General features: G+C 46.5%; 1 protein-coding gene across 1 annotated transcript in view; it reads left to right on the top strand.

Moving 5' to 3' along the window:
• Nucleotides 1–591: 591 nt before the first annotated feature.
• The window catches only part of LOC101914445 (alpha-2-macroglobulin-like protein 1), a 30,675-nt gene continuing 13,472 nt past the window's right edge, over nt 592–17,794 (top strand). The window contains 23 exon segments of the mRNA XM_055809085.1: nt 592–748; nt 1,369–1,552; nt 2,795–2,839; nt 3,182–3,220; nt 3,222–3,327; nt 4,019–4,071; nt 4,383–4,403; nt 4,923–5,082; nt 5,667–5,751; nt 6,129–6,243; nt 7,491–7,599; nt 8,708–8,817; nt 9,554–9,718; nt 10,521–10,754; nt 11,655–11,718; nt 12,180–12,325; nt 12,865–13,011; nt 14,208–14,381; nt 15,947–16,052; nt 16,606–16,726; nt 16,815–17,040; nt 17,246–17,372; nt 17,513–17,634. Of these exon segments, the coding sequence (XP_055665060.1) occupies nt 681–748; nt 1,369–1,552; nt 2,795–2,839; nt 3,182–3,220; nt 3,222–3,327; nt 4,019–4,071; nt 4,383–4,403; nt 4,923–5,082; nt 5,667–5,751; nt 6,129–6,243; nt 7,491–7,599; nt 8,708–8,817; nt 9,554–9,718; nt 10,521–10,754; nt 11,655–11,718; nt 12,180–12,325; nt 12,865–13,011; nt 14,208–14,381; nt 15,947–16,052; nt 16,606–16,726; nt 16,815–17,040; nt 17,246–17,372; nt 17,513–17,634 (2,727 nt within the window). The 5' untranslated portion in view covers nt 592–680.

Raw genomic sequence — 17,794 nt, 5'->3', positions numbered from 1 at the left:
GGGGAGGTTTAGACTGGATATTAGGAAAGATGTCTTCACTGAAAGGGTGGTCAAGTGCTGGAACAGGCTGCCCAGGGAGGTGGTGGAATCGCCATCCCTGGAGGTACAAAAAAAAGCATAGATGCGGTGCTTGGTGACATGGTTTAGTGGTGGACTTGACACTCCCAAGTTAACAGTTGGACTTTATGATCTCAAAGGTCTTTTCCAACCTAAATGATTCTTTGATTCTATGCACAGAGAGAGTACTGAAGTTGCTTTTACAAGCTGAGGACAGTAGCTGGTGTGCAGCTTTGGCTGTCATTGGATGCTACAGTCAGGACCCAAACCAGCCACAGCTGAGATGAGTTTTTCTCTCAAGTCCCCTTTAGCCTCAGTTAGAGGTCACCCACACCATGTCTCCACCCCACAGTGCTCTGGCACCCCATGGCTTGGAATACCATCTCAATGTAGATGTGGGTGGACAACTGTGCTGTGTGGCCTTTACTCTGCTGTTGGTGGAAGCAAGTAAATATTAGCTGATGTCATTAGCCTGGAAGAGATACTACCTCCATGTATTGACTCCCCCCTGCTTTGGACTTAGGAGCATCTGACGAGGGTATTTAGGATTGCTCCAGCCCATCGTTACAGGCAATTCTGTGCTCCTGTGTGGATCTTGTGAGCTGCCTGTCCCAGCCCAAGCAATGGGAGCACCAGTGCTCCTCTTAGCCCTGACCCTATTCCCAGTTGCAGCTGCAGCAAGCCTGGAACCGTGAGCTTATCTCCTTTTGCTTTTGGGGGGCTTGATGGAAAGGACTGTCGTTGAAGGCTGGTGCTGGTGCTGCACTGTTTAGCATCACAGAGCTGAACAGTGGGGGCCTTGTTCTTAAGGAGGCTGAGCAGAAGCAGCTCCTGCTGAGTCCTGTTGTAGCACTGGGTGTCCAGCACCACTGCAGGTGAAGACCCTGGTATCTCCTTGTCCAGGCACTGCACTGCATGCACCACAAAGCTGCAGAAGCCACAGGATTTGCCTCTGTTCATCCTGTGCTGATGGGTGTGAAATCTGGTGGGAGGACTGAAGCCTTACGCTTCAGCCACTGAGTCTTTTGCTTCATTCCTTACACAGCCTTGCTCTGTGTACTTGCAGTTGGAGTATTGCACAATGGGCACTTGTGTCCTGGCTGGTGGCGAGGTGGTGACAGGTATCAGGAGCTCTCTAGTTCCACACTGGGCATGTTGCTGCGTTTTGGTATGGAAAGGGAGCTGCACTATAGCTCCTCCACTGCAGACACTTCTGACCCTTGGTCTGCCTCTTCATGAAAGCAGCAGAGATGGATTCTGGCTTGCCCACCTCAGCCTCTGAATTGTTTTCAAACACCTGCTCTCTTCTAGTCACTATATTGTGGTGTTCCCTGCTGTCATTCCCCATTCCCAAAAGGAGAAGCTCTGCATTCACCTCAGCTCCCTAACTGAGGATGTCCACCTGGCTGTCACCTTGCAGATGACAACTCAGAATCACACACTGGTGGAACACGATGTGGAGAGGCCAGGCACTTTTCAGTGCATCACCTTCCAGGTGAGTGTAGCTGTGGCTGCTGATTTGACAGCAGATACTTTCACCTTCACTTCAGACAGGAGTCCGGTACTTTTCTGGGTGCAGTGTCCTTTGCCTTGCTGTGGGTTGCAAAAAAACAGTGCCAGGCAAAAACCAGCGGTGTCCTGGAGCCTAGCAAAGTGGGGAATCTTTCCTGTGTGGATAAAACCCTGTTCTTTTGATCCATAACAGCTCATTTCATCCTACTTGAGGCCTGTTAGGAAACATTGACTTTCAGTTTAATCAGTGTTTAGTCCCTAAAAATGCTTGTATATGAGAGTGCAAGTCAATGCCTTGGGAATATATTCTTTTCATCCTCGTTTCCTCAGAAGGCTTTCCCTCTGCTCCAAGAGGACTATGCTGTTCTAAAGCTGCATCTATATAGCAAAGTGTAGCTGCAGCCTGCATACTTTGATTGCATTGAGCTTGCTTTAATTTAGCTGTGTTGGATGGTGATGGCACTGGACCCACAATGAATTGAATTTCACCTAGGCAGTCTGGACACTTCTTGGGCGGCTTGAATTCCTGTCACTGCAACTTTGCTGCTCTAGTTAGCTTAATTAGACACACTGAGGCTGGGGCATGACTACAGGACCTTCAGTTACATTTCTGGAGACCCATGGAGATGTGTCTGGTGCTGAGGGTATACAAACTGCCTCTGTCTTCCTCAGCACCATACAAAGTCACTGTGCCTAGGCCCTGGTTGTCATTGTCCTGCAGATTCAGCACAACACAAGTCACTTCTGGTTCCTGCATCAAAAAGACAGTTATTAACTGTTTGGTGCCGGCCCTCAGGAGAGAACAAGTCCTGGCTTTGGAAAGCCGGGGAAATCTGCTGTTGGCAAAAAGAGCCTTTCCGCTGGTGATCTTGGTCCTTCTGATACTGAGATGTCCTGGGTTTGCCTGGTAACTCATCTCCCATTACAGTCTTGGTCAGCTCCAGATCTCACTTCCCTATTTTTTTTCTTGGTTTCCTAAAAATCTCACATTTATGTGAAGTGGGAGAATGACGTGTCGGTTGGTTCGCTCTTAGGTTCATGTACAAAAGTCAGGCAGTGGCTACTTTTCCCTATAATGACAAGCTGGTTAGAGACAGTCATATGGTGGAATTTGGACTCTGAAGTTCAGGGATTTTTTTAACAGTGAGATGATGTCTTGTATCTGGGTTAAGATGTAAAGTCTCTGATGAATTTGTTTTCCATTTTCTTTTATCAATCAACATAGGTGCCAGAGTTCATTCCCAGGGAAAGAGATGATTCTACATCACACGTAAGACACCTCTCTTGGCTGCCTATCCTCTTACAAACTAGAGGGATTCAGCCTTTCTTGTGTCTGAGCCATGTTAATGTTGGAGATGCAGGATGGGAAAGATAGTGAAGGGGAGAAAAATGTGGAAAGTGGCAAACATGACAAGAAGAGAGGCAAAGAAAAGAGAAGGAGGAAACTGGGGAGCACAAAGAAGACTATAACTAGGGAGACAGCTAAGTCAAAGGAGGGGAAGGGAGAAGTGGAAAGTCAGAGGTTTTGGTAGGAGATGCCTCTGTTTCTCCTTTGAGCTACCTGTAGTTTCAGACAGGTTTTTGTTTGTTTTGTTTTTTTTTAACCTGACAGCCAGAGGAGGTGGTTTTTTTGCATGTCCTGATCCACAGTGGGGGACAATGTGCTCTTTGAGGGTCGCAAGAAGGTTCTGGTCATGCCCCAGAAGAATGTAATTCTGGTACAGACAGACAAGGGCTTATACAAACCTGGAGAAACAGGTAAGGCAAGAAGGTGGCATAAAGGAATGGGGAGGGAAGGGTCAAGGTAGGAGCCACATCTGGGGGGAAGATTTCACCAAGTGCAAAAAGTTAAGCTTGTTGGAGATGGAAGAAAGCAGATCTGTTATGAGATGTTTCCAGGAACATCTGTGTTTAGATGTCTGTCATCCAGGAACAGTGTGAGTCAAGATGTGACATCTCTGAGTTGTGCTGCACCAAATGTCCAGCCTGCTGCTCCTGGGTCTTGTTTTGGTTAAGTATCTCTAGTGAGACCTAAAAGGAAAGCCAAGACTCTCCGGGACATGGGACAATCTCTTTTTGTTTTTCGGAGACTGTTGTTAATATTTGAGTAAAGCCTGGAGCGACATTCCAAGCTGTAGAAATACAGAGGTACTCCACAGTCTTCACAACATGAACAAACTGCAGACAGACCAACCCCACTGTTTAGCAGACCATTGTAATCTTCCCAGGTAGAGGCAGCAAGTTTCCAAAGCCCACAGCTGCATATAAACCTCCCAGACAAAATCCTCTGGGGTGGGAGATATTGGGGAGGGCTGTTTGGGGAGAGACCTGAATACCTTTGAGGTAAACAAAGAGACATGAATATTGGAGCACAGAAAAGGAGAAGCAGATTTGTGCAAGGACATGTTGTAGGCAGACCGCTTTACTATCCTTTTCTTTGTATCTCCAGTGAAATTTCGAATTGTGAACCTCAATGAGGACCTTAAGGTCATGGAAAATGAGGTGAGTATCACCCTGGGCATTCCTGGAAGTAGGAGCCTCAGCATGAGATACACTGAAGCTCATGAAAGAGCCTCATCTCCCTTCATGCCTGTTAAACCATAAGAACAAATGATCTTTGAGAGGAAAACCCACTCATCCACTGATTGCAGTGTAAGCTAGTACAGAAGGAGGAGGAGACCTAACGTGCGGTCTGGGTGGGGCAGAAATTTTTGGTCAGGGGCTCACATCAGGCAGCATTATTAATACTGGTTCACATGAATGCTGTTTTGCTCTGTACAAAACTGAGCTTTTTTTTCCTCTTGTTTTTACAGTATTCCCAGATATGGCTGCAGGTAAGTGACAAAGAACTGACCAAAGGGAGATGTCTGTCTCCTACTGTGCCTTTTCATTCCTGGACAGAGTTGTGCCACAGATGTAACCTCATAAGCTTCTGGTTCTGGCTCAGGTTCAGCTGAAGTCTTTTCTACCTGGTCAGCCTGGGTTTTTCATTCAAACCAGCACCTCTGTGATGCACATAGCTGAGACAGAGGCAGGACAGTAATGAAGCTTTGCCCAACACCTTGTCTGCACAGAGCACAAGGCTAAGTGCTCAGCAGATGCGGCACAGCTGCATCTCCTTCCCATGATGTTACCACTTCCCAGTAGCTTTACTGTTCTTGGCAACCTTTGCAATTCCAAAGTTCAGTAAAACAATACTGGAGGGAGGAGAAGGAATATGTGCTGGTGATCTGGCATCCTCTCTACTACTACTCATCCTCGTAGTGCCTTCTTGTGCCTGAGTATGTCTGGACCTGCCAGGTACCCATGTTCCCACTGTGACTTGGTGGCTCTGCATGTCCTTCCTCAAATAGGATCCTGAATATAACGGTATTGCTAAGTGGCTGAATGTAAAGCCAAGACATGGCATTGTGGATCTGTCCTTCCCCCTGGCCTCTGAAGCACCCCTTGAGGAGTACGCCATCTCAGTGCAACCATACATGGCTCAGAAAACCTTCAGTGTTGAAGAATACGGTGAGACTTGGACAACAGAGGTGGGAGAAAATCAGTGTGGGTAGCTGGAGAAGAGAGCAGGGCGATGGAGCCACATTCATCAGACTTTTTGCCCTGGGACAACAGCAGTCTGGGGACAGGGATTGGTGGGTCTTTGTGCACATCTCATGCTGGGCTGGAGGTTCTGCAGCTGCACAGGGTACAAAGGAGAGGCTGCGGTCTGACAACTCATTCTAGTTGTGACTGGGACCTGTGACAAGCACTTTCTGCTGCGCATTGCCGCCCTCTTCTAAGCTAGGTTTACTATTCGCTCCAGTCTGCCGCTGTAGGAGGAAGCAGCATCACGTCTTAGTCCCATTCAGTTGCGGTGACGTGGGTAAGGACAAAACCCTGTGTCACTTAAAATGTTTATGCTTGACTGAGCTGAAGTAGAAAACAGTCCTATGTGCAATTGTAGCAGCAAATAGAGGGAGGTGTGGCTGAAGGGAGTAATCCCCATTGCAGCATGGTGATGAGTAACTGGGGTCGTTACTGTCTTTACCCCCATCTGGACTCCATACTCAGTGTTTTTTCCCTCCATCCTTATCTTTCTCTCTTCTACGCAGTGTTGAAAAAATTTGAAATAAAGATTGAGCACCCTCCATTTATTGCTACAGCAGATAAGGAGTTTCAGCTGAAGGTCTGTGGCAAGTGAGTATATTATACTGTTGTGATCTTTGGCCTTCAACTCCACAATCACCTTCAGATGGTCCACAGCTGAGAAGCGACCTTCCAGTATGATGTTCGTGCACTGCCCTGTGGCTGGGGGAGACAGATCACTCTCTGGAATGGGCTTCTTCTCGCACTTGGTCATTTATTGTGAGGCTGAAGGATGCTTAGGATGCTGGGTGTAGTGGGCGGAGAGAGATGCAAACTGAGCTTAAGAGACAAGCTGGAGTTCCTGAGCAAACAAGGTACAAAGCTCTTGCAGGCTCCACTTCCCTGCAGTGAGGGTGGGGGTGGCCTGGATCTGTATCTCTGTTGAAGTGGCCAGTCTTCAGGTGAATGTTTCTCCCCTTTTGACACAGGTATACCTATGGGAAGCCCATTCAAGGGAAAACAAGTATTACTTTTATCGCATTATCCCAGATCTTGGAAGGCAATTTAACAAATTATATGGAGATAAGGAAACAAAACAACCGGGTAGGTGAACAAATAGAAGAGTAGAAAGTATAGCCTGCTGAAAATGCATGTCTGTCCCCTTAACCTGCCTTGATGCACCTCTGATGTACACTCACCTGTTTAGTCTGCTGTCTTCCCACTTGCTAGACCTCATCAGACTATTGATTCCTCTTCCTGTGACTCTGTTGCTTGAATTACTGCTCTAGCTGCCCATATCTGACTCAAGGTTTCAGGAGAAGGTGTAAGCTCGGTGTAAGTAATTTAATTACAGATCCTTTCCCAAGGATCTGTATCCTATTGTATCAGATCACTGGTCTAGTCAGTCCTGTGACAACTCCCACCAATAAACAGGCTATCAGAGTATCAAATTGTCTGTGGCTTAATGCCCTGTTTCTTGCTGTATCCATGCAGTTAACGGATTGCCTTAAGCTTGCTAGTGTCCTGTCTGAGATCATGTCCAATGCTGGTTACACTTTCTGCACATTTGCATTCATTATACATTTGTGGTTAAGTTCCACACTTGTTTTTTTCCATGGCTTTCAGAGGCAGCTCTTTCAGCCTGAAAGTCACAAGAAAATATTCCTAAATGTCAGACCAGTCAGCAACAAGCCAGAATATAAAAATCCAGCTGGATCTCTCCATCTTTTAAAACGCACCCAGTAGCAAAGTGTCTCCAGCTGGAATGCTGCACTGTCTTAGCAGTGCAAAACACCAGCTGAACGCCAGCTCCCTCTCACATGGCATGTAAGAGACCCTGCAAGGTTCTGTGGAGAACTTAACAGGCACAACTAGAAACACTTGGTCCACCTCCCCTCTCTGGCAGGCTGGCTGTACCCTGTCTCTGCCTTAATGCTCGGGAAAGCTCTTGCAGTCTGTAACTGGCTGGATGCCCTTGTTTAACACGGCCTCATCACAGAGATGGCCATGACTGAGAAGCCACACTGGCAGGCTTTATTCGTCACGACCATATAGTCTCAGGGAGGAGGTTACCTGGGGCTTAATCCAGTCTCCTGGGTTTGTCTGTGACATAATTAACCCTTATGTGATTTACCTGAAACACTTTTTTTTTTTCTGCCACTTTTTCAGAGACAGTTTAATCCAAGCATGATGATTTTCTTCTCTGGCTAAGGAATCTATGATGGGTTTCTGCAGTTACAGCTTTTTGAGATTCCATCTGTTCCACAGATATTTGGAAATACTTCTTTAGGATTGCCCAGCATCTATGGAACAGTTTATCTTTCTCTCTGTTCACATCTCTCTCTCTGCAGACAAACATGGATGGCTGCACTACTTTTACCATAAAGACAGAGACTCTGGAATTAAGTGAGACTGACAGCTACATAATTGCGATAGGAGAAGTAGTGGAAGATGGAACAGGTACTGCAAAACATGTGAAGTGTTCTCCTCCCTGGAGGCAACTTCTTTGGCCTTTCTGTGGCAGTCAAATTCCTTGTGAAAAAGTACCTTGAGGGTTCCCAAGTCTTCTGCCACAATGGCAGTGTCTATTCTAGTACCTCTTCCATCTATTATTACCAAATTTTCTTAATCCTCTCCACCCCTCATCTCCACTAGCACACATATAACTTTTTCGTGATTGCCTGGACACCAAGTTGTTTCTCAGCCAGTTGCAAAGCCCTGGCTAGCCATGGAAAAGTCTGCAACAAGCCCTTGCAGTCCTTGCTAATTGTAGTACACCATCCTGACAGGTAGTCCCTACCCGCAGTCTCCTGCCTTCTCTTTTCCTAAGCCTGAGGCAGGGCTGCTTATGCACATTCCAGCTGTGAGGAATGATATTCTGCTTCCTTTTAGTCTGACACAATATTGGCTATAAGGAGGTAGGTTTCAGTATCAGTGTTAATATGCACCTAGCTCTAGCAAATAGAGGTGTCTGTTGTTTGAACTGTCTGGATGGCGTCTTTCAGGCCACTTTTAGACACCTACAGTGTAGCTGTCTATAACTATACAGTCATCTAATTTCTCTGTCTCTTCAGTGGAGAGAAATGTTTACTTATAAGGTATGATGCATCATGTCATGAAGCAGAGGGCCTAGAAAGGTTGAGGGAGTCATATCCTGTTGCAGCACAAACAAACTATCCGGCTGCAACAAGGCTTTACCGTTGGTCAGATTCTACTGTCTGTGCTGTATCTCCTTCCTCCAGAGGTCAAACCACATTGCTCCTCCTCCATCTGACCCACAGCTGTACATTATCAAAGTTAATTAACACAGCTTCATTCCTCTACAGTTCCCCCTTTTTTTTTCTTAATATTTCATACCTTGTGTTTTTAACAATCATCACAACCTTTTTACAAATAAATTTTTCATACTGTCCTCTAATTCCTCTACAATATCCTAAAAAAAATTAAATATTTTGTCCCCTAAATCTAGAGGTTGTAGGTATTGTAGGTAGTGTTGAAGCATCTTCTTGTCTTCTGTTTCCCTAAGAGCACTGCTAGGGTTTAACGGATTTCTCATCTCTCCACCCAGGAGCAAAGGTTATGGATACAGCTGAAATTCTTACTGTGACGAGAATTAAGTCTATAAAGTTTATCAACCTCCATGCATTCTACAAATGTGGACTGCCATACACAGGGAAGGTAACACCCATGGATCCCTTCTCTGCTGAGAATACATCATAGATAGAATCTTCTGTAGGCAGAAAGCAACAATCCTGAGGGAAGTAGGTGCCGCTCTGCTGTTACCCAGCAGCTATGGGTGAAGCCTCCTGTAGAAGCAATTTCTTCTCCCCACCCTAACCTAGTGTATTCCTGGACAGGAATTCTGGCCAGCTGCAGTCTCTGGAGACTTCCCCAGGAGTAGCTGCTGAATATAGTCTGTGCAATAAAAGGCATATGGGATGGGGGTGGTGTCATCAGGGAAATAACATTCCCTTTGGACAAATGCACATGGTAGCTTGGCAGAAATCACTAAAGCCTTGTGTATCAGTTCACTGGCAGTCACTCCTGTCTCAAGTCCCCCGAGCGATGCTAGGACAGCTGTCCCACTGGGGCTAGAAACACTCAAATTTCTGGAGATTAGGCTGTTTCTGATCGTCAAGGATCCTGCAGCATTGTCCAAGAAAAAGCTCAGAATCCGAGGAAAGCGCCTTTTTCTTCCAATATAGGTGTCTTATTTGGCTGCGCTACCATGTATTTCTAGTCCTAAACAGATGCACATTGTTGGTTTTGTGCATTTATCACACTTCTATTTGGATCCTTCCAATGTGTCTGAAAGCTAGAAGGGCTGAGGAAGCCCAGTGATAGAAACACCAAGCACTGGCAGTGCCTTGGAGTGTGGCACAACAGGGTATTAACTTCCTCGCCTTCTCTGCAGTTGTTCTGCCACAGTGGCAAGTCTCCCCTCAGAAATGAAACAGTCTACCTAGTAGCTGACATCAATGATGAGGAGACACGCCTGTCATTAATCACAGATGAGAATGGAGAAGCTCACTTCTCACTGGATACCACCAGCTGGAACAACACGCTGGTTTCTCTGAAGGTGAGCATCAGCCACAGAAAAAGGAGGATAAAGTGAAGGTAGACTGAGGAAAGAAAAAAAAAGTGGAACAAATGTGAGGTTTCGGAGTTCAGTCCTCTGGCTCCTGATCTCACTTGGTTATATCTGTACAAGCATCTTTAATTACTCTCCAGTGCCATCTCCTCAGGGAAGTTGGAGTCTGTGCTGCAACAGTTCAGCCAAAAGGTCACCAAGGGTGGTCTGCTGTCCTGAGCTAGAGCATGATCCTAATCTTTTGTATCCCCCCTCACCTTCTTTGACTCCACTAAAAACATCTGTTAATCTGAATACCTCCTCGTAGGAAGTCCCCCCTTTCTCCACTCTGGGATATGTTAGAGGTGGCTCAACAGAACTGGCAGTTGACACCTGTCTCTGTTTAACTCCACTTCTAGCGGCTACCCTTGCCCTGCAGCAGCACATAGCTTGTCCAGGCTCAGCCTGGCAGATAGCTGGTCTTGACCTCCCTTTCAATACCACACTTGAAGCACTTGGCGGCTTCTCACAATTTCTGATCCTACACTTGGAGCTCGTTGTTACCAGCCTGGCAGTACACCCACCTGCCCACTACCTACATTCCTGCAGCTGATGTGGGATCCGTGCCCAAGCAGTGCGATCTCCTATTGCCATCCATTTCTCAGAGAACGGAACTACTGTTCCAGATGCTTTTCCCCAAGACCCCAGTCTGTTTAGGGTGATGTTCCCTAATTTTGGTTGGGCAGGACTTGGTACGTAAGATCCCTTGCATTACCTGATGTTTTCCAACTCACGTTTTTGTGCTCTGAAGGCTACCTACAACCTTGGAAATGACAATGAGCAAGAATCTTCTGAAAGTCATGCAGGAGTTGAGGATAGCTTCCACTGGCTGAAATCTTTCTACTCTGAGAGCAACAGTTTCCTTGAGATCAAAGCCAGGGATGATGTGATGCTCTGTGATCAAGAGCAGGAAGTGCAAGTGGATTATATCCTTGACTGGAATAAAGTCAGCTCTGAAGCAGGCCACATTGATTTCTATTACTTGGTGAGCACAGAAGACAGCTGAATCTCAGGGCAAGATTATGCTTACTGGCATTTTACCCTTTTCACACAGCACATGTATACTCATGGGAGAAGGTAAGCTACTCCAAGGCCAGTCAGTCAGTTTGTGAGTTCTGTTCTGCCCAAACCTCCTCCTGTTCTCCAGTTCCTGGACCTGCTTCTAGCCCCCAGCTGCTTTGTTTTGCTTTGCTTTGTCAGGGGTGCCTTGACCTAAGCTCACGTGATAGATACCTGCCATTCACCCTACATTTCTCTGTGCTCACATGGGTGGCAGTGCAGGGCTAGCCTGGTTTCTGCCCAGCAGGTATGTCCTAGATTTCCACCTGGGGCAATCTGTCTGTGAACTAAGAGGCAATCTCTGGGGCAGCTGACCTCCCCTGGCCTGTATATTTAAGGAAAATGCTTGAAATTGCACAAGCCCTCAGTGTGCTCCAGAGGTATATAATCATGTTTTGATGAAGTCCACTTTCAAGCAAGGCCGAAGCAAGAGTGTGACTACAGCCTAGCTGAGAGGTTACGAGTGTCTTGGTTACTCAGCTGGGCTCATTCGTACGATCAAACAGTACCCTACCCTAGTAATGTGAACATCAGAGATCAACGGGGCTTAAGAGCAGCTGTTCTTAGCTTCAGATGTACCTCCAGCTTTGCAAGCGGTCATTCTCATTGCCTAACCAACACCTCTTGGTTAGGTGGTTCGACTTGAAAGTCCACTTCCACCTATACTATCACCATCTCTGCTACAGAGCTCTTGGGTCATGTTCTGCCAGAGAAGCTTCTGTGACAACAACTGTCCGACGTCCTTCTTGCTTCTCTTGTTCTTCTTGCACTCTCCTCATACTGTCAGAATTCAGGCCCTTGACTGGCTCTTCTCTTTGCTCTTCAGGTGATATCAAAAGGCAAGATCCTTTCTAGTGGAGAGAAGCGTGTGCCAATTATCCAGCATGAGAGTGAGTAGAAATGCATGAAGTGTCTCATAACACACCCCAGAAAACTGTGACCACTCTCCAGTGTCAATCTCTGCAGGTTTTATTGTTATCCACAGGCAGGAGCTATTGAACTGAGTTCTTAGTGCTGGTCCACCTCATCAGACCAACACTATCTCCTCTCATATCAGTTCAGTGCCCTTCTAGGTGATTGTCCTTCTCTTGCCTTGTCTAATTGGTCTATTATCCAACCTTATGACTTTGCTGCTAGCTTGTACCTTTGGAGAAGATATAGAATTTGTGTAGCTTGCCTGTTTATCTAAACCTGGGTTTATTGGTAATCTGTGATGGTGACTGTGTAAGATGTTCTTATTTGCAGGTAGAAGTTATTAAATTCCCTCTTTTGATTCTTATTGTGTGTCCTACCCCATTGAGCTGATTTAATGGAATATTTTCCCTCTCTCCTTTGCTGCTATCTCATGCAGATCTGCAGGGCTCCTTCTCATTGACTCTGACTATTGGCAATGACTTCCTGCCTGACATCAAGCTTCTAGTGTATGCAGTCTTCTTGGATGGGGAGGTGGTGGCTGATGTGGAAGAATTTCAAGTGGAAGAGTGCTTTAGACACCAGGTGAGTAGAAACACAAGAAGTGTGACAGCATCATTGATGTGCTCTGGCCTGCTGTGGTTCCTGGTCCTGTTTTATCCTCAGCCAAGTGGTGTAAGCTGAATACACATCCAAACCAGATGCCCAGTATTTTTGGCTGGGAAACATTAATAACCTTCCTCCCTGACTTCCTAGTCCCACCCTCCCCAGCACTGGCAAGCCTTTCCCAAGGAGTAAACCAGCCCCCCCCCCCCGAACTGCATTTTCTCCCCCCGTTCCCTGTGACTGACTCGGGAACACACTGTCCCTGATGTTCTCCCTAACAAGAAGAGAAGCCTACCTGCTTAGCTCCCTAAGTGGATGTGTAGTGGTAGGGGAATTCTGGCTGGGCTGTACACACTGCAGCCCATGTAACCTGCCCAAGGGATTTCTAGAAGGGTCTGCTGGCATCTCAGCCCCTTTCCCTACTTTATTATCTGTCTTTTCCTCTGCTGCCTAGACACCTAAGAGTCACAGGGTCCCACTCTCTACCACTAAGCCCCTGACCCTGTCTGCTTTTGCAGGTAGTGCTGGACTTCTCACACAAGGAGGAAGTCCCGGGATCAAAAGTCAGTCTGAACCTCAAGGCTGCTCCAGGGTCCTTGTGCTCTGTCCAAGCTGTTGACAAGAGTGTCCTCCTGAAGAAAAATGATACCCTGACAGCAAAAACAGTGAGTGCAGCCTGCCGTGACCACCCCCGTAGTGTCTGCCTGCTTTCTGTCTCCATGCGCTGGTAGGAGGAAGCCCATAGTCCGTGCCAGGACATGGCTGCAGTGTTCGGTGGCTGCCCTGGCGTTCCCCCTCCTCAGCCTCTTCTGAGCAGTTATGTGGTGATCATGTTCCTCCTGCATCAGCTCTGCACTGTGGGTCTCTGCCTGGAGAGTGGTGGATGCTGCATGGTGCTTCAGGGATAGGCAGGGAGAACAGCTTCAAAGAGATGCTGGTGCTTTCCACTTGCAGGGAAAGTGCTTAGCAGCTTTCCTCACATCCACCTGTCTCTCCGCATTTCCATCTTCCACCAGGCAGTGAGGCTAAACCTTTGCAATGGAAGTTTTCCCCACTAGGGTCCTCCTACTCCTCTGCCCCAAACATTGCTGATTTATAACCGTATGACAGATCAGGCTGAGCACCCGAGCAGTTCTTCAGAAGTCGATAGGGTCCAGCACACGGTGCAGACAGTGGCCGGTAAAAAGTGGTCAGGATTTTGTTGGCATCCAGGTGCATTCTGAGAATCTAGAAGAGTTGAAGGAACTTACCCTAAAGCAGCTGGGTATTTCAGGGGAATGAATTTAAGACTTAGAACAAAAATGCTGCAAGAATTGAAAATCCTAACAGAATTCGACAATGTATACCAGAGATAATACACATGTATATCCTCATGCAAAGTTGTAAGTGAAGTTATAGCAGGCCAGACTGTTTGTTACAAAGAAGCCTCACCAAATCAGGGGGAATTCGTGCACCAGTAGGTAGGGACCCACAGTGTGATTTGGTGTTCCGTTTTACAGGAATCCTGTTCTAGCACAGAGCACTTGCATCATCTACTAACAGATACATAAAGTGGTCATCATTAAATGTGTGAGTCAGATGTGCCAATGCGTTGCTCAGACTGAATCATGCATTTTTATCCTAATCTTGCATCCTAGAGTTAAAAGGCTTGAACTGTCACAAGTGAACGTCTTGCAGACTAAAAGCTACTCGCCTGCATTCACTCCTTGGGATTCACGTTCTTTAGTATAAACTGGGCAGCGCCAACTTCCTTGACTGCAAAGCTTTACAAAGAATTATAGAGGGCTACAGCCTAAATATTTGACCCATACACATGCTGGTTGGCCAGTTCCTTATGAAGACCTCTCTTCTTCCATTGCAGCTGTATAAGGAGCTCTTTGATGACAGCTTTACAGTTGGAGGACGAGGGTTCCCTTATCACTTGGAAGACTTTGAGGCATACCCTTGTCTGCCCCAGCAGCCCAGTCTCCACAAAAAGACTCGGATGGGAGCACCATGGTATCAAAGTGACGCTGACGTCTTTAATCTGTTTAAGGTGAGTGTCTACACTTCCACTAAACTTTTCCTGAGCCAGCAGTTTCCAGAATGCCCGCAAGAGTTTAGTCTTAGCAAACTTCAGCTGCCCCAATGTTCATTGCTAGAAGTCCTATGTACCTTGCTCTTCAGTGTAGTCACACTCATTTGGGGACTATGGGGAAAGATTAAACTTATAAGCAAGCATAGTGCAAACCACCTGATCAGAAAAAGACAGTGTGAAAATGAACAAACCTAGTTTAGGCTACCATATCTACCAAGGGGGAGCGGCAAGGATATCCCAGCAAGACCCCAAGCAGCTCTCCATATTTTGACCGATTGTTGCTTGGCTATTATTTTATTTGTAAAGTTGTTTACTCTGTGTTTCATTGAGTCTCTTCTTACTTCTTCTCAAAGAATTTTTAGTAAAAGGAAGTCCTTCACAATTTGGTTTCATAGCTAACTGTCAAGACAAATGACAAAATAAGCTAATCTGCTAACAAGCCCAATAGCCAGAAAAAGATTAATAACACATCTGCTAACTGGAACCCAAGAAGTGCTGCTTCTGACAGAATGTTTAAATAAATACATGCAGGTAAAAGGACCTCAAAATAGCAGAAGAAAGTAACAACACACTGAAAGCAACCCAAAATGGATTGTGAGTTGCACGGGCTTCTCAGGCTGACAGAACTCTACCGTACAAATACAGACCCTGCTTCCCCCCAAAGGCACAGTACTGGGCTGTCTTCTAGATGCTTACTCCTAGATTACATTGGATGCTAGTTAAAGGAGATCCCACTATACCTTGATTAATAGTGATCTTGTAACAGATGACTGTCCTGTAACATATGACTAAATCCATGGGCATGTACAGCCTCCTCAGAAAGGGTGACGGCCTATGATCTCCATGAAGGCTTTTGGCTCTTTGAGAAAGTAGAAGACTTCTCAGTGACTTGCAGACCACTAAACCAAAGCAAGGATTGCTCACAGGATTGCATGCGTTTTTTTGGTGTGATGATGTCTTCCTCTCAGTCCATGCACATGAGGGTGCATTCAGTCCAATGTTTCTGCCTTGTGAAGCACAGCCCTTGAGAGTTTGAGTCTTGTTCAGACAAAAACAGAATCCATACTAAGTTGTGACCAAGTTCCCCATCAGTTTTCTAAGCCAAGACTGGTACTAACTTGTGTAAGTGCAGTTGATTGTGAATAGCCAGTCAGATCTTTCCATTCAAAATCATGCAGACCTAAAGTTTAGAACTTTTTCTCTTAAGTTTTTTCATGGAATATATGGCATTTGACTCTGGGTCAATGTTAGGGTCGGGCACATGAAGGACAGATCTAGTTGAAATTTACTTCTATGAGAAGCAATAATTGGCCTCAGCGTTCCTCAGAAGCTGGTTTCCAGTCTTTGTGCACTGCCCAGAGTCTGAGCCTGTAAGTTTATGCATATGTGTGCAAACAAGCAGCATCTTAAAGTGATCCAGCTACCACACCACTCCCCCGTTACGGTACCTGCTCTCAGACATTTTCAACATCCTTGGTTCCCTTTTATTTATCATTGATTTGCACTCTTCAATGTTTTCCCAGAAATTGCGCATGAAAATATTAACCAATACTAGAATCAAGAAACCAGTTTCCTGTATGCTACCAGGCTTTGAGAAAAAGATGTACTCTGGAACAGACAATGTTGCTGGTAAGGAATGGACATGTCCCTCTCCTTGACTGAAGGGGCTTTCGTCTCACAGTTCTGGCCAGCCTGCAGCTGGGACAGCCGACTTCCATCCTTTCGTGTTTCTTGTTGGTGTCGGAGAGGAGCAAGGCTTGTGTTCAGTTCAGTGGACCTGATTTATAAATCACAGTTAAAAGCTCAAATGTCTGTGCTTTATTGGCTGTCCCCGTGTTCCGCGCTTTTCACAGATAATGTAGTATGCTCTCCGCAAGCACTTTCACAGATCATTTAAAAAGAGTGCGACTCCATTTGAGCATGCTGTCTCCCCCTGGATCCAGACCAAACTTGCTGGATCTGTCAGATTGAGCCTCAGGCTAAACTCTATCCAACTCTGTCTCCTTAAAGCTGTGTTCCCCCAAAATACACAGCGTGTGTCAGATTCTCACTGAAATGCCAAGTCTGTACGATCTTGTTCTGTGTCATGAAGCATTTAAGGTTTGGAATAGATTGCCTCTGAAGAACTAATTTCACCTGGAGCTACATATGTTGTTTTCTGATGTATCACTTGCTTTCCAAGGAGTCAGCCATGATGGCTATCGTGGCCATGGTGGTTCTGTATCTCGCTCTGATGACAAGAAGAAGCCAAAACCACGGACACTTTTCCCAGAGACCTGGCTTTGGGATTTGGTCTCTGTTGGGTTGGTAACAGCCTCTACCTGCCTTCCCCTGAGAGCCCCTCTGGAAACTTCTGACTGCTTCTAAGCAAGTTCTCTCTTCCTGCTGTAGGGACAACGGGCAAGTGTCTCTCCAAGTTGCTGTACCTGACACCATCACAGAATGGAACGCCAACACCTTCTGTGTTGCTGATACTGGCTTTGGGTTGTCACCTCTGACCACTCTTAGGGTCTTCCAGCCCTTTTTTGTGGATCTGTCACTGCCGTACTCTGTGATCCAAGGAGAGACTTTCAGCCTAAAAGCCACTGTCTTCAACTACCTCAAGGACTGCATCCAGGTAAGAATTCCCCCCAATTACACAGCCTCTGTCAGAGCGGAAACTTGAGCCCAAATGCAAGCTATGAGCTTCTCAGGAGCCCTAGATAATGACATCTGAGCCACAAAGCACAGCCTCGCACTCGTGATCCGTCATATTTGCTCCTTTGTGCACTGCTTGTTACTAACTGTATGCTAATGTGTGCTTGTACACCCCACCACCTCAGATACACACCACCCTCACAGAGACCCCAGAACTGAAGGTGGATGCCTGCCCAGGCTGCCAGTTCACCAGCTGCCTCTGTGCCAATGAAGCAAAAACCTTCGTGTGGAATGTGACAGCCACCAGACTGGGTGAGGCTGAGCAGAGGGATGTGTGGCAGCTAGCAGAGGGACGGGTGGAATTTGCCTGCCTCTGCATGTCTGCTCTGGATGCTCACACATCCAGCTGCCTGCTGCAAGTGTTCAGCAATGTGGTCCTGTGCTCCCTTCAGGCAAAGTGAATGTCACCGTGAGCAGCGTGGCAGAAGATTCACACCATCTGTGTAGTAACAGGATTGCTGTGACACCTTCGAAAGGAGAGAGAGACACAGTGATAAAACCTTTGCTTGTGAAGGTTAGTCACACCTCAGGGTGGAGAACACCTGGGGACAGTGGGTTATCCCCTGAGGCAGTTAGCAAGATGCTAAGAGGAAGTTTAACCCCTTCTTCTTGGAAGCAGACAGGCTTGCTGAGGTATGGTGACTTCCTTTCCTACCTTCCCTATCTGAACTACT

This window comes from Falco peregrinus, chromosome 6 (assembly GCF_023634155.1).
Source record: "Falco peregrinus isolate bFalPer1 chromosome 6, bFalPer1.pri, whole genome shotgun sequence".
Taxonomy (NCBI): Eukaryota; Metazoa; Chordata; class Aves; order Falconiformes; family Falconidae; genus Falco; species Falco peregrinus.
Note: the sequence above shows the minus strand (reverse complement) of the source record. Positions and strands in the feature narration are given on the sequence as shown.